The sequence below is a fragment of the Crocodylus siamensis genome, chromosome 2 (genome assembly GCF_052110815.1).
Source record: "Crocodylus siamensis isolate JL-2025a chromosome 2, ASM5211081v1, whole genome shotgun sequence".
Classification (NCBI taxonomy): Eukaryota; Metazoa; Chordata; order Crocodylia; family Crocodylidae; genus Crocodylus; species Crocodylus siamensis.
In genome coordinates, this window is record NC_143396.1 from 187,740,932 (window position 1) to 187,754,179 (window position 13,248).

Below are 13,248 nucleotides of genomic sequence, written 5' to 3' on the forward strand. Positions count from 1 at the left end.
GTCTATGGTGAAGGGAGCCACATAAGTGCCCACGGTAATTGGGCCATGTGTTGAGTTAGCCTTTTGTTGGCATTTTAACAAATGATGATAGCAGTTTAGGGCCCTACTACACCTTCAAACTAAAACTGGATAGAAACAAGCTATCAAGTTGTTACACATTTTCAAGCACTACCTTTGTAGCTGGTTGACTCTTTTTATAGCTGGATGGACATCTTGTGATAATTCCTTTGTACATGTGGCCCATCTAAATGTATTGTGCAATTAAGGATTATATAATTCTTAATAATATATAATATAATATAATAATCTTAATCTTTGATCTCCATTTTCACAAATATTTCTAGTAAGCACTACAGAGACTAATATAAAATCAAGAAGTAAAACACAAGTATATTTTCTCATCACTGGCCTAGTTCTACACACCAAAAACATCCATTAACTTTAGGCGCAAAACTGTTTCTTCACCACGCTTTTTAAATGAATGCTAATTTCTGCCTTGCATCCCATCCACGTGAACCTCAGTGGTATTAACTGGCAAGGATTTATGAGATGCCCTTCTTCACCAGGGTCAAACTACCTGCATTTGATATAAAAAATCTATAACTCAAACTAAATTCAATCAAAATGGCCAAGTTTAATCCACTTTCAAAGTTGAAAAGTTAGCTCAGCTTCACTCAAAAAATACAATTTTTGCAGTTTCAGGTTCTGTAACAAACATTTCACAGTCCTCCCACCTAGAAGGTGACCACTGCTACAAGCTCTTCTGTGTTCTTTAAATCTATTGAACATCCTGATCCTACAAATATGACTACTGTGTATAAACTTACGCATGTCCTGAAAAGTTTGCAGGACAAATTCCATACAGAATATTAAACATGAAGTTTTCCTGTCTTTTAAAGTTTCTCTACTAACTCTTCTTGTAAAACTTCTTTAAACTTCCCTTTTGAGCTATAAATCATTGATATAATGTGCTTTAATTGAGGGACTCGTGACAATTTGCAGTCCTGATCTGAGCGATTTTACACAGAGTGCACCATTAAAAGCTTTGTCATTTGCGCAAAGGTTTTATTAATTATCATAGCAAGTGCTGTCAGCAGCCTCTTTCTGGAAACACTTCCCTTTTCATAAGTAGATTCCAGGTGTCTGGCTCCACAGGCTATTTTAAATGTTTTAAACAAATATACACTAGTCAATGTTAATATTTGGGCAGCTGTTTGAATGAATGTTTGGTTTGTAAAGATCACTTAGTTTTGTTGCAGTTGCCCTGCTTTGAGATCCAAGCAGAGTTGCCAGTTATTAATGTGCTATTTAATGTTTCATGCTACACAGGTATTAATTATTTTAGAGTGCAATAATTGTTAGTCCTTTCTAGCCTGACTCTACAGTTCGGTGTATACAAGGATTAGACAACCCACATCACTGTCCTCTGAATTTTAAAATGGTCTTGTGAGTGATCCATGTGTCCTGGATATTTTCTATGTAGCCACTGTCCAATACGTTCATGTCCAAAATCCACCTCCTGCTTACCAAGGTTTGTCATTAGACCTCTGCTTTTTAGACATATAACATTAAAAAAAAGGTCTGAGGTAAGCCTGCATTTACAAGCAATTCTATATACATAAACAGTGATGTAAATTAGATTTAGCCTTTCTCCCCATTTCCCACAAATTCCATTCACTGCCTTTGTTTTTAGTGGTATGGTGCCTCCATTCACGAACTTCTGGAATTTCCCCCAAATTCTGGAGTGCCCAGTAAACTGTTAAAGTATGGACCGTTATCCAGGAATTACATTATATTTGATGGTTACACAGAAGTAGTCAATCCCAATCAAGCATCAGACATAAAATCCAAATAATTCCCAAAGATCCTTTCTACAATATGTAAGGGACACGTGCCCAGAATTGTTCCCTGTTTTGAATTGCTTCAGTAGGGTTCAGGCCCAGAGGTTTCTACAAGGGCTGAACTCTTGAACCTTAATGAAGTGATGGCCTACTTTTCAGTGCCATAACCCACTGTGATAGAGAGGGAGTGATGGACTGGGAGGCCAAGATCTCCAAGGGCTTGGGTGTGTGGTATATATTGGGGTTTAGGGTATGGGCTGCATTCATTGTTTGTTGTGCTTGTTGTATATAGTTGATTAGTTTTGTTGATAATACACCACACTGTTTGAACTCTTGATTAGTGTCTGTGGCCTTTGTGCCAATTTGCCAGCCCTGGATGGATTCATCATTAGCCTGGGCTGGTGAAAGCTTAGGTACCCTCCCCTTTTACTGTATCAGGTAGTTTCTTGGAGGCTTAACAACCCTCATGTGCATTCATTTGCATATTGTAATTCCCTCATTCGACAGATACACAACTTCCTTTGTGAAAAGCCGGACCAATCTAATATTGATTAGTGCCCATAGCACTGTAATTGAAAGTCTGTACAAGGAGACTGCCGCACAGTTTTACTCTGGAAGTCTTTAGTGTACCTATGCTCACCTCCAAACTGGCTTCAGAACACACTGATTCTGCAAAGTATTATATTCAGCTGGGTTCAGCTAAAAGAGAATCTATGGCTTGAACCAACCTTGCTCACTTTCTCCTGACATGAAAAACAAATAGTGCTCCAATAACTGGGAGGAGAGAAGAGAGAGAAAACTAACTGCGTTGTGCAGAGAGTAGGTGTTCACGAAGTTGGATAAACTATCATGGTGTATGTGCCTAATGTACAACATAGGACTGCACATTATAACAATTAATTAAAAACAAAATATGAGGGAAGTGGCACCCTTTTTCAAAACAGGTATTATTCTACAGATTTAGTTTTTAAATGCAGTTTTCTTAGCTTGGACCTGTACTTCAAGGAAATGCAGATGAGAATCCAAATAAACAATTAGGGAAAGTGGTGTAAGTCCATTATAAGTTTGCTCACACAGAATTTCTTTACAAATATATTCATGCAACTTCAGTGTTCAAATACCTCAAAACCCCTCCAGAGTAAAATCTATTCCCGGTAAATATCGCCTCATTGCCTTGCTTGTTTTCTTACTATAACCACATTTACTTCACTTAGGATACTTTTGTTCTAATACTAAATTCACAAGATTTGATAGTCTTGAGGAAATAAAAGAAAGCATTTCTAATGTCTCCGGTAATTAAGCACTATAATTATTTCAATGAGCATGCCACTCCCTGTTCTGTTCAGCTCCCTACTAAATGTTCCATTAGATCCAACAGTTATTGCCTTTCTCTTTTAAATGCGTTTTTATAAGTTTTAATGGCTTTGAAACCTAATTGAGAAATGTGCCTATTTTGTCTGGAATTAGATAATCTAAAATGTTTTGGGACCCAAATATTGTCAGTTTTAATGGTTTGCCATTAAAAGTACTGTACAGTACCAAAGTGTATTGAAGTTGTTCTAGTTTACTCCCCATGTTAAATCCTGTACCAAACTGATGATTCACAGTGGAGCAAATTAAATATAAACATCACACCACAGGTACTGAGACAACAAGGACCAGCCAAGATGTTCTAGAATAATTTCTACATTAAAATATACTAACATCATTCAACCCTTTTTTTCAAAATCACAAAAGTTTTGTATGCTTTTTTGAAGCATACAGAATCAAAAGATGTCAACAGATTCATGCCTGCCAACCTAGTACTCTAAAATCTGGTGATGCCCTGACATCCAAAATGATATACTTTGGACATACTCCTTTGGTTCAAACTCTGACTGCTCCTGCATGGGTATTCAAGGGGGAGGTTGTGACCACTTAGCCTGATTTGTAGTCTGCAATTCTGGTGGGGAACATTTGGGGTGAGTGTTGTCCCCAGGTTAATACTATAGTTTTGTAACTGTGTTGTTGCAAGTGTGGCTGACTGGGTCTGAGGAGAAAGAGAGGACCCAAGAGAGCTGTGGAAAAAAGGACAGCCCCAGGGCGGACAGAGCAGAGAGAAGAGAGTACTCCCAAGGTGGACAGAGTGAAGTCCAAGGAAGGACAAAGGAAACTGTGCAAACTGAGTGGCACAATACAGACTGTTTGTTTAGAGTGCAGTTGCCTGTCTGCTGTGCTGTTTGGGATGTCAGCACTCTAACCCCCACTCCCCACACATATGCATACACTTTGAAGAGGAAAACACCCCCATTCCCGCGAGCTGACCAAAGAAGGAGGTCTCTGAGACGGAGATGCTACATATCGCCATGGAATACAAGGACAAAAAGAAGCCAGGGTCTTGAGCCAGAGGCTTCCCCTTTGAAGAAGCCACACCAGGGCTTACTTCAAGGGTGATCCTTTAGGAGAGGGACACTGAATAAGGCTGCTTCTTGGGGAATCCAAAGGCAGAGGTCCACCTTGAAAGCAGTGTGATACATGACAGGTACAAAGGTACAAGAAGAGTATTGTTTACTTTCTCAAAATGGCAAGCCAAAAAGAGATACACCTGTTGGGACATTTCAAAGAGAGCAGCATATGTCATTGGCCGTGGCCCTACTACTCCCTTTACTACAGGGACTGCAAAGGCTGGGCCAGTACTCTGTAGAACGTATGTTACAGCGTGATACAGGAAGTAGTGTACCATGTATCATGCATGATCCTGCAGGGCACATTCAGTCTCTGCTCTTTGTTTTTCGCTCTTTGAAGCCATTGCTAATGCTGTGCCCTCTGCCTATCACATTATACAACTGGAGGTTTCAAAGGCACTCTTTGGCCCCTGTTCTCATCTCTGCCACAACTCATGGCCTCCCTCCTCCTCCTGATATATGAAACATATCTCCTCAAGAACAAGTCACGAAATCCACAAAACATATAAATCCTCAATAATAGCAGAAAACTTCAAACAGGATGAAATATATATTAAAAGGAATTTATTTAATTGAACCTCTCCTGGCATGCTAAATGACTACTCTCTACATTTTGGCTGATGTGCAGATGCATTCAGCATTATTTTTTCTCTTTTATCGTTTTCTACACTTCTTCAACTATAACCAGATTTCATCATCATCCTTGGATCCAGGGTTGACAGAGGTATAGTGCAATGTCTGAATTGGTGGTCAGGCAGATAACAGCATAGGCCTCTGCGTGATAAACACCTCCTTTCACAAGATTCAGTGCCACTTAACATAAGCCAGTCTGCCAGCGATGATGATGCATCCTTCACCTTGCTGGTTTTTGTCCTCAAAGATACATCACTATTGTTCATAAAAGCCTATACTTTCCCTCACCTCCACTGAATTTTTATGGATGAGAGCTCAAAAGTATAAGTTAGCCAGTTATACTCAATCAAGTTCTTGAAGTATGTTCTTGGGGTTCATCACCAGTCAGCTTATAATGTTATCTCATCCAACATAAGGCACAAAGATGCCACTGATAAAACTTCTTCAGATGACAGACATGTCTTCTATATGACTCCACATTCACTTCATGAACTTGCCAAAGGCCAAAATTGTTTTCTGGATGCAAGAGGTTATGGCCACCAACCAATGCCAGCCTGACTGTTCAAATTGTTTCCAAGGAAGGTAATCTCATGAACAATCTGGCATTCAGTTCTATCAATACATATGTAAGGGATACTCTATTATCTTCCCAGGGCTCTCTGACCTATACCCTTGGTTTTGCCTTAAACTGATGTTTAGTATACAGCTTGTTGCAGAAGTTGTGAAACAGTTGCTAGACTATTTCTACCAACAGCTGAAGACCTTCCCTGGATTGGACTACCAAGACACAGTGAATGGCATAAAAGAGTTCCCTGTATAGACCCAATGTAGTCTGGACAGGTTAAGCCATCCTATGGCAACTTAGAAGCAAATCTCAATCCCCATCATAACATCTGAGGTTGCCTAGAGAATAAAACAGAAAGGATCAACCCTATGATGCATCTCCATTTAGGACTCCATCTCCCTGTACTCTGCCATCAGATCATAGGTAAGTAGTGCTGGAAGGGACCTCATGAGGCCATCTAATCCAGCCCCCTGCTCAAGGTAGGATCATTTCTAAATAAACCATCCCAGCTAAGTGTCTAACCTGTTCTTGAAAACTTCCAAGGATGGAGGTTCCACAATTTTTCTAGATAGCTTGTTCCAAAGCCTGACCACCCGCATAGTCAGAAAGTTCCTCCTTGGCTCCAACCTAAATTTCCCAAGCTGCAGTTTGAATCCATTACTCCTACTCCCGTCCCCACATGGACACAGAAAAGCCCTTCTCCATCCCCTCTATAATCACCCTTCAAGTATTTGAAGACCATTATTAAATCCTGCCTCAGTCTTCTTTTCTCCAAGCTAAATAACCCTAGTTATTTAGTTGTAAACTCTAGTTAGTTTACTGTAAAGTTCTTTGGGGCTTTCCTCATAAGTCTTGCCTCCTAGGACCCTAATCTTTTTTGTCACTCTGCACTGGACTTTTTCCAAACTGTCCACATCTTTCTTGAAGTGTGGGGCCCAAAACTGGAGACAGTACTCCAGGTGATGCCTTGCCAGTGCTGAAAAAGCAGAAAAATCATTTCCCTTGATTTGCTAGTGATACTCCTGTTAATACAACCCAGTATGGTGCAACCCAATATGCAACAAGAGCACAGTGTTGGCTCATATTCAGCTTATGGTATACTGTAACCCCAAGGTCCTTCACTGCAGTCATGCAGCCTAGCCAGTCATTCCCTAGTCTGTAATTGTGCATGCAATTTTTCTGTCCCAGGTGCAGAACTTTGTACTTGTCCTTGATGAATCTTATCTGATAGATTGTGAACCATCTTTCCCAGTCTATCCAGGTCATTCTGGATCTTAGCCCTACCCTCCAGAGTGTCTGCAACTCCATCTAACTATGCATGCCATCAAGGAGCTGTCTCAAGACTGACAGGAACTTTCTTGACAATGGAGCCTTTACAAAAAGCTCCAAAATCCAGACTGGCTTACCCAGTCAAAGGTTTTCATACCCGTATAACCACAAATATCACTGAATTAAGCCTTTTTTTTGTGAACTGCCCTGTTTTTTTCATTATCAGAAAAAGTTAACTGAATCATACCTGCCTAAATATTCATTACTTCTACTCTCTAACCGCATTTTTTTTTTTTTAGTTCCCTCACTCTTTGTAACTGTCTTCCTTTTCTTCGGGAAAGAATTGCTTCTGCCAGAGACCACATCAGCTGCTCCTTAGTTTTCATAGACATTATGGCTGGAAGGGACCTTGGGAAATCATCGAGTCCAGCCGCCTCATCAAGTCCAGCCCCAGTTGTTTAGTCAACTGGTCAAAGACTAGCTTTCTCAGCTCCAGTACTAGCCCTTAAGGGACAAGATGCACCTTTCATCAAATGCAGATTAAGGAATTAAAGACACAGTGGACAAATAAACTAATGAAGCCAGTGGTGAGGATCTTGGTTAACAATCATTCAAGTACCAACATAGAGTTGATTTTGTCCAACCTTCCCTGACCTGCCCCTTTCTTGCATTAAATCAGTCTATACACAAATAGACACAAAGGCTACTACTGTTTCTTAAACTTACAATGAGTTTGATGTCCGGTACCAACAAACTATATCTAGACCTTGCCTGGGAATGAAAACATTATCTAAAAGGTCTTTTCCATCTCTAATTATTTTTTCCTATGATTCTTACAGACAAAACTAAGGAACCCACTAGACTTCTTCTTATGTCCATCTGAACCAATACCTATTCCAAAAAACAAGTGGAGAAGTTATCTTCATTAACTATAGGATTTTTCCTGAAGAAGTACAGTCACATTTGCTTGAATTCAGGACAGTAAATTACAAGACATGTCAATGTAAAGTAGCAACAAAATCATTTATCATTAACTTGAAGAGGTACATTATTCAATGGTAGAAGACGACTGTTTTATGAAATAGAAAAGGATGAGATCATGATTTAGTAACCAGTAGAAGTGCTCATTTTCCTAAATATAGAAGTGTATTGTGGAACTGGGGGCAGAATAAAGTATAAGCAGTCTAAATAATTTCATGGGATAATGTTTTGACGTTAGCTATTAGTGTTAAAATTGTCTTCTGCAAGACTTATTGCTGATGGGTGGAAACCTTTTCTAATGTTCAGCTATTACATCTATCTCAGTACTTATGCAATTATACCCCTTTACATGTCATCTCATTACCATGGACAGCTGTATTGCAGGGATGTCAGATAAAGGGTTCAAACAGGTATAAACCTTTCCACATTTCAAGGGTTTTGATTGCTTGGAGTACTGGAAATTCTAAACAAAAACTTTAACAAGTCCAGAAATAATTACTCCACTAGTTCCTTGATACATTCATTACTAACTCTATTTCCTTTATAAAAATGATTTCCACTTAAAGAGATTGTTTGTACAGACAACTGAATAGGATAATGTTATTGTCTGAAATAATATTGTAAACACTGAAAATGTACTCATTGTGGGAAATCTGAGAGGAGTACAGAGCAAGTTTTCAAACACAGTGAATCCAAATATTCTCATCTACTAGATGAGATTAATGATGAGCTCCACTATTCTTGTAGAACAATTACTGTATGTAAAAAGAATTGAAGTAATAATACCTTTTCTAGCTGGTGAATACCTTCTTCTACACAGCATATAGATGCCAAGGTTCTGAGTGTCTGGGGATAAATGGTCCTGAAACAATCCTGGCGACAGATCTTAAACAGAGCAACAACACCTCCTTCCTATAGGAGAAAAGCAAAGTAAAATTAATAACTTAATTATTGTGTTGTACTTAATTGTTTGTACTTTTATAAAAAATAAAAGATAATGAATGTTCTTTTAGTAATTTATTCAAATGAACTACCATCACAACACAAACAGTCAGATTTTAAATGCACACAGAGAAGTCATGTTGATGGGTACTTATAAACTAGGTGCTGAAAAATATAACCTCAAATGGGACATATGCTTAAGCTCTTGACTTTCACCATTTTGTAAACACAAAATTTAATTAAACATGCCATACATATGGAAATCAGATAAAGAATCATCATCAGAATTTCCAGACTTGGGTTGTAGCAATAGTAATTTAAAAAATCCAGCTAAAAAAGGAAAAGGTGTGACTGGAAAATATTTCAAACAATAAAATAAAATACACACTGGAATATATTTTACATCTCTCCAGGTTTATGAGCCCCTTAAATCATTATTAGCATTGTCAAAAAATAATCATAAAGTGAAGACAGTTCTGTGGGCAGATGAAGAAAATATGGGAATGTGAATTAAATTCTGCAGCTACAAATGCAATCCATTTATCCATTTTCATTACATCTCAAATCGATTACTAAGGAAGCATCACATTTCAGGTTCCAGGCTTCCTAATGAAAGGCAAGCTTTTCGTTCTGAGGCTCAAGTGACTTAGCTAACCCAGGGTACCTCTACATGATTATCTCCACAGTACAGTCTCAACATCAACACGTGCACACCAATTAGGCCGCAGGAAACTAATTAATTCTGCTGCAGGTTAGTGCTTGTAAATACAAGTACTATCCTATGGACGAGTTCTTTAATACATAGCAATGCATGTGTAGACACTGATGGGGCTGGCTGGGGCACAAGCGTGCTTCAATGTGGGGGCTGCCTGCCAGATAGCCCCCCACTGGAGTACCCTCATTCCCCAGCCAGCCCCTCATCAGCATGTTGAGTCAGAGCAGCTCCAGGCTGGCATGATGACCTCCTGGGCCCCCTGGCAGCCAGGGCTGCTTCAACCCAGCTCAACATGCTGCAGTCCTGGGTGCACATTCAAACACAGTGCCTGGGAGCAATAAACTCCAGCATGATATGGGCCGGAATTTATCACTCCCTGTTAATTGCACATGTATGTGTACTCCCAGAGAACTAGGTCCATCAGCAAGCTATGCACATGCTTGGGTAACTGAAACACATGGAAAGCAAGTGAGCAGTAGTCAACAGTCAAACTTAGGAATGAGGAAAGGTACTAGAAAACTGAAGAGGGGCAGGATCCATGAAGAAAAGATATAAGATTAGACTCAAGAGAAAAGAAGAAGATGAAGTATCCCAGAGCCTGGATTTATGGAAGACTTCAAGAAAATTATCTTAACACAAACAAAGATTTTGATTTCTGTGTGGATGAAAGATACATTTCAAGATCTTATTTTGCCAAAACCAGTTTTTCCATCCCCACAGTAATCATGCGTAATCATTTCTCAGAAAATGAACTGGATACTATTGTGGTGTAGTCGCTCTTCCGTCTTGTCCTTTCTTCACAACAAATAAGTATTGTTATTATTGTGGTACCAAAACCCACCACAAACAGACATTCATGAGATATCAGACACTGACATCCTGTTAAAACAGAAAGTAATAACAACTGCTATAGAAGTTTGACAATTTTTAACAGAGAAAGGATGATCTTCTGGTTAAAGGAACTAAGACAAGAATTCAGAAGACTTAGGGCTGAGTTCCAAGCTCTACCACAGACTTGTTGTGTGCCCTTCAGGAAATTGCTGACTCTCTGTACTTTTACAAGGTTTACTGAAATGGATCTAGATTTCACTTGGAGACTCTAGGTATTACCATAAATGTGAGTAATGAATAATAATTATAATCTGTAACATGCTGGGCACATCTATATGAGACACAGTAATGTGCATTAGCATATTTTACTGAACAGTAAGCAGGCACAACTACATGTATGCACACTTCCTGCATAGTAAAAACCCTTAATCCTATTTAAATTTGCTACTTGCAATTACAAGTAGCAAATTTAACATGGATTAGTTACTGCACAGTAGCACACATGTATATTCAACCCTGGAGCAAGTTTGCTCCTGGGTGTTCCAAGCCACTAGGGGGCTGCAGACTAGGAGCCTCTCCTAGCTCAGGGCTAGGTTACTCCTATGGCAGTCCCTGTCTGCAGGCTTTAAAAGACTGCAAGCATTTTTAGCCCTGAGGCACACAGACGTGGATCCTGAGGTCACTGCAGGCCACACCTTAGCTGTGCCTACCTGCCAGCACCCCAGCACTGCTACCTGGCAGCACACTACTGCTTGGCTACCAGAACAGTGCCGTCCAAGCCAGCAGGGTGCTTCAGGCTGCTGCAGCCTCTGGATAGGCCTGCCAGTCCCCAAGGCCACCTGCAGGCAGCCTCTGGGCAGCAGGGCCAGCACCATCTGCCTGCAACACACCCCCAGCAGCCTGCCCTGCATCCACAGTTGTTGTGGGGCATTGCCTCTGCAGTGTAGCAGACTGTCTTGTGCCATGGTCCAGAGCTGGGCACTGGTGGCAGCTCAGGGACAGCTGTGCAGGAGCCCAGAGAGCCAGTGTGGGACCCATCATGGCCTCCTCCCCATCCATGGATATGCCGACACCCATGCCCTCCACCTCGGGCCCCAGCTGAACCAAGGAGGAGATTGGCAACCTCATGGTGCTGGGGAGCAAGGCAGAGGTGCAACACAAGTTTGGGCAGGGTGGGCACTCCAATGTGCATATTTATGAGGCACTGTCAGGCTGGATGAGGGAACAAGGGCACAACCAGTCAGTGCAGCAGTGCCACATAAAGGTCAAGGCCTTGCGGGCACAATGGGTCACTATGACCAACCACAATCATCAGTCCAGCTGTGCCCTCAAGACCATGCCCTTTATGTGGCAACTATGGCTATTCTTGCACCCTGAGACCCAGGCCACAGCTGTGCAGTATACACTAGTATGGGTGGCCTGCCTGAGCCCCTGCCCCAGCCTGGCACCCCAGGTGACACATCACCAGGGGAGGGCACCTCAGAAGCCCAGTGGCCCATTCCACCCAACTCCCCAGCTGCTATGCCCCACAGTCCGAGAACACCAACCGCAGCTGCACGCCATCACCGCTAGGCAGAACCATGCTGAGTTGCCAACCACACCAGCCCTAGCCACATGGTAAGCCCTGCACTAGGAAGAGGGCCCCCTGCCCCTGCTCCCCTTCCCACCTGGCCTGGCCACACTCCCCTCACCCCAGATTCCCTACCAGAGCATGCACAGAGGCAGGACTCAATTCAGAACTTTACTGAATAGCCTGTGCCCCTGCACCGAGGCAGGCATGGGCCTCTCACACACTGAGGAATGCATTGATGCCATGGCATTGCCTTCCTTGGCAGCAGGGAGCAGAGCTATGTAGTGCAGTCACAAGTAGCCCTCCAGGCAGGGGTGGAGGTTGCAGGGCAGGCCAGGCTTGCCCTCTGTGCTGCCGTAGCTCATAATCCCATACCAAGAACGCAGGTGCACCCAGGGTACCATGAGGATCAGCCACACCACCCCTCAATCCCCACAAACAGCTCATTGTGCACCTTGCAGGACACATACAATAGGGGCATGCTCAGGATTCAGTGGCAGCACAGTGGGGGGATAGCCCCATGGCACCTCCCCAGATAGGCCCCAAGTGGGTAGGGTGGGGGCACAGCCAGCTCCTCATCCCAGTTGTCCGGGAGCCCTATGCCACCTGAGCTCAGGTGCCACGGGCTGGGCAACAGTAAAGCAATGCAGCAGAACAGCTGGCCCACAAGCGGGAGGGGTGGGGGGGTCAGCAGGGTCTGGAGCCATGGCAGCAGGTGTTGCCAAGAGCCTGGCCTGTTCCCATCTGGAAATGGGGTGAGGGAGGCAGGCTGCCTGCAGCCAGCAGCCTGCCAGCCCCATGGCATTAAGTGAGGTTGGGGGGGCCCAGCCAGTGCCTGCCTGGGCCTGGGCCTACCCAGCCACTTACCATGGTCCCTGGTCACCCATACATGCCTGCCCCCAATCTGAGGCCAGACAGCACACAGCCCCTGGTACAGAGCATTTTCTCTCTGAAATGTTGCAAACTCTCACAAAAAGCTTCTGTCTCATGGCTCTGCAGGTCCTGCAGCTGGACACAGGGAAAAGGCCACACTTGGCAGTGGGGATGTGGCCTCAGGGTCGCTGGCATGAACAGCTAGGGTGCTGCAGATGTGCAGGCTCCACCAGTTGCACAATGAACTATACCATCCTTCTTGAGTGGCTGATAGTGGTCTCAGAGGGGCATGCAGAGGATGCAGGGGCCTGTTGGATGGAGGGCATAGCCCACAAGGATGAACAGGTCTGGCATGAAGTGGTGCGGGACTAGAATGAGGAGGAACAGGAGCAGGTGAACTGGCAGTATCAGGGCAAGATCCAGGTGCTGCAGGAGCAGAATACCATCCTGGGCCAGGCAGCACAGGCCACAGTTGATGATCACCGTTCTGGCCCTGGCAGTTGCCTTCATGTTGTCGGCTGCCCAGCTGCCAACCCTAGCCCCACATGCTCCCTGGCAGCCACTCACCACCAAGCAACAGATGC

The 13,248-nt window shown here is 42.9% G+C and overlaps 1 protein-coding gene across 2 annotated transcripts in view; it reads right to left on the reverse strand.

The window, feature by feature from the left end:
• The window catches only part of INSC (INSC spindle orientation adaptor protein), a 275,844-nt gene that overhangs the window by 88,611 nt on the left and 173,985 nt on the right, over positions 1-13,248 (reverse strand). For both annotated transcript variants that reach the window (XM_090032621.1, XM_090032620.1), the window contains one exon: positions 8,520-8,645. In XM_090032621.1, coding sequence (XP_089888747.1) covers positions 8,520-8,645 — 126 coding nt within the window. The remainder of the gene's footprint in view (positions 1-8,519; positions 8,646-13,248) is intronic.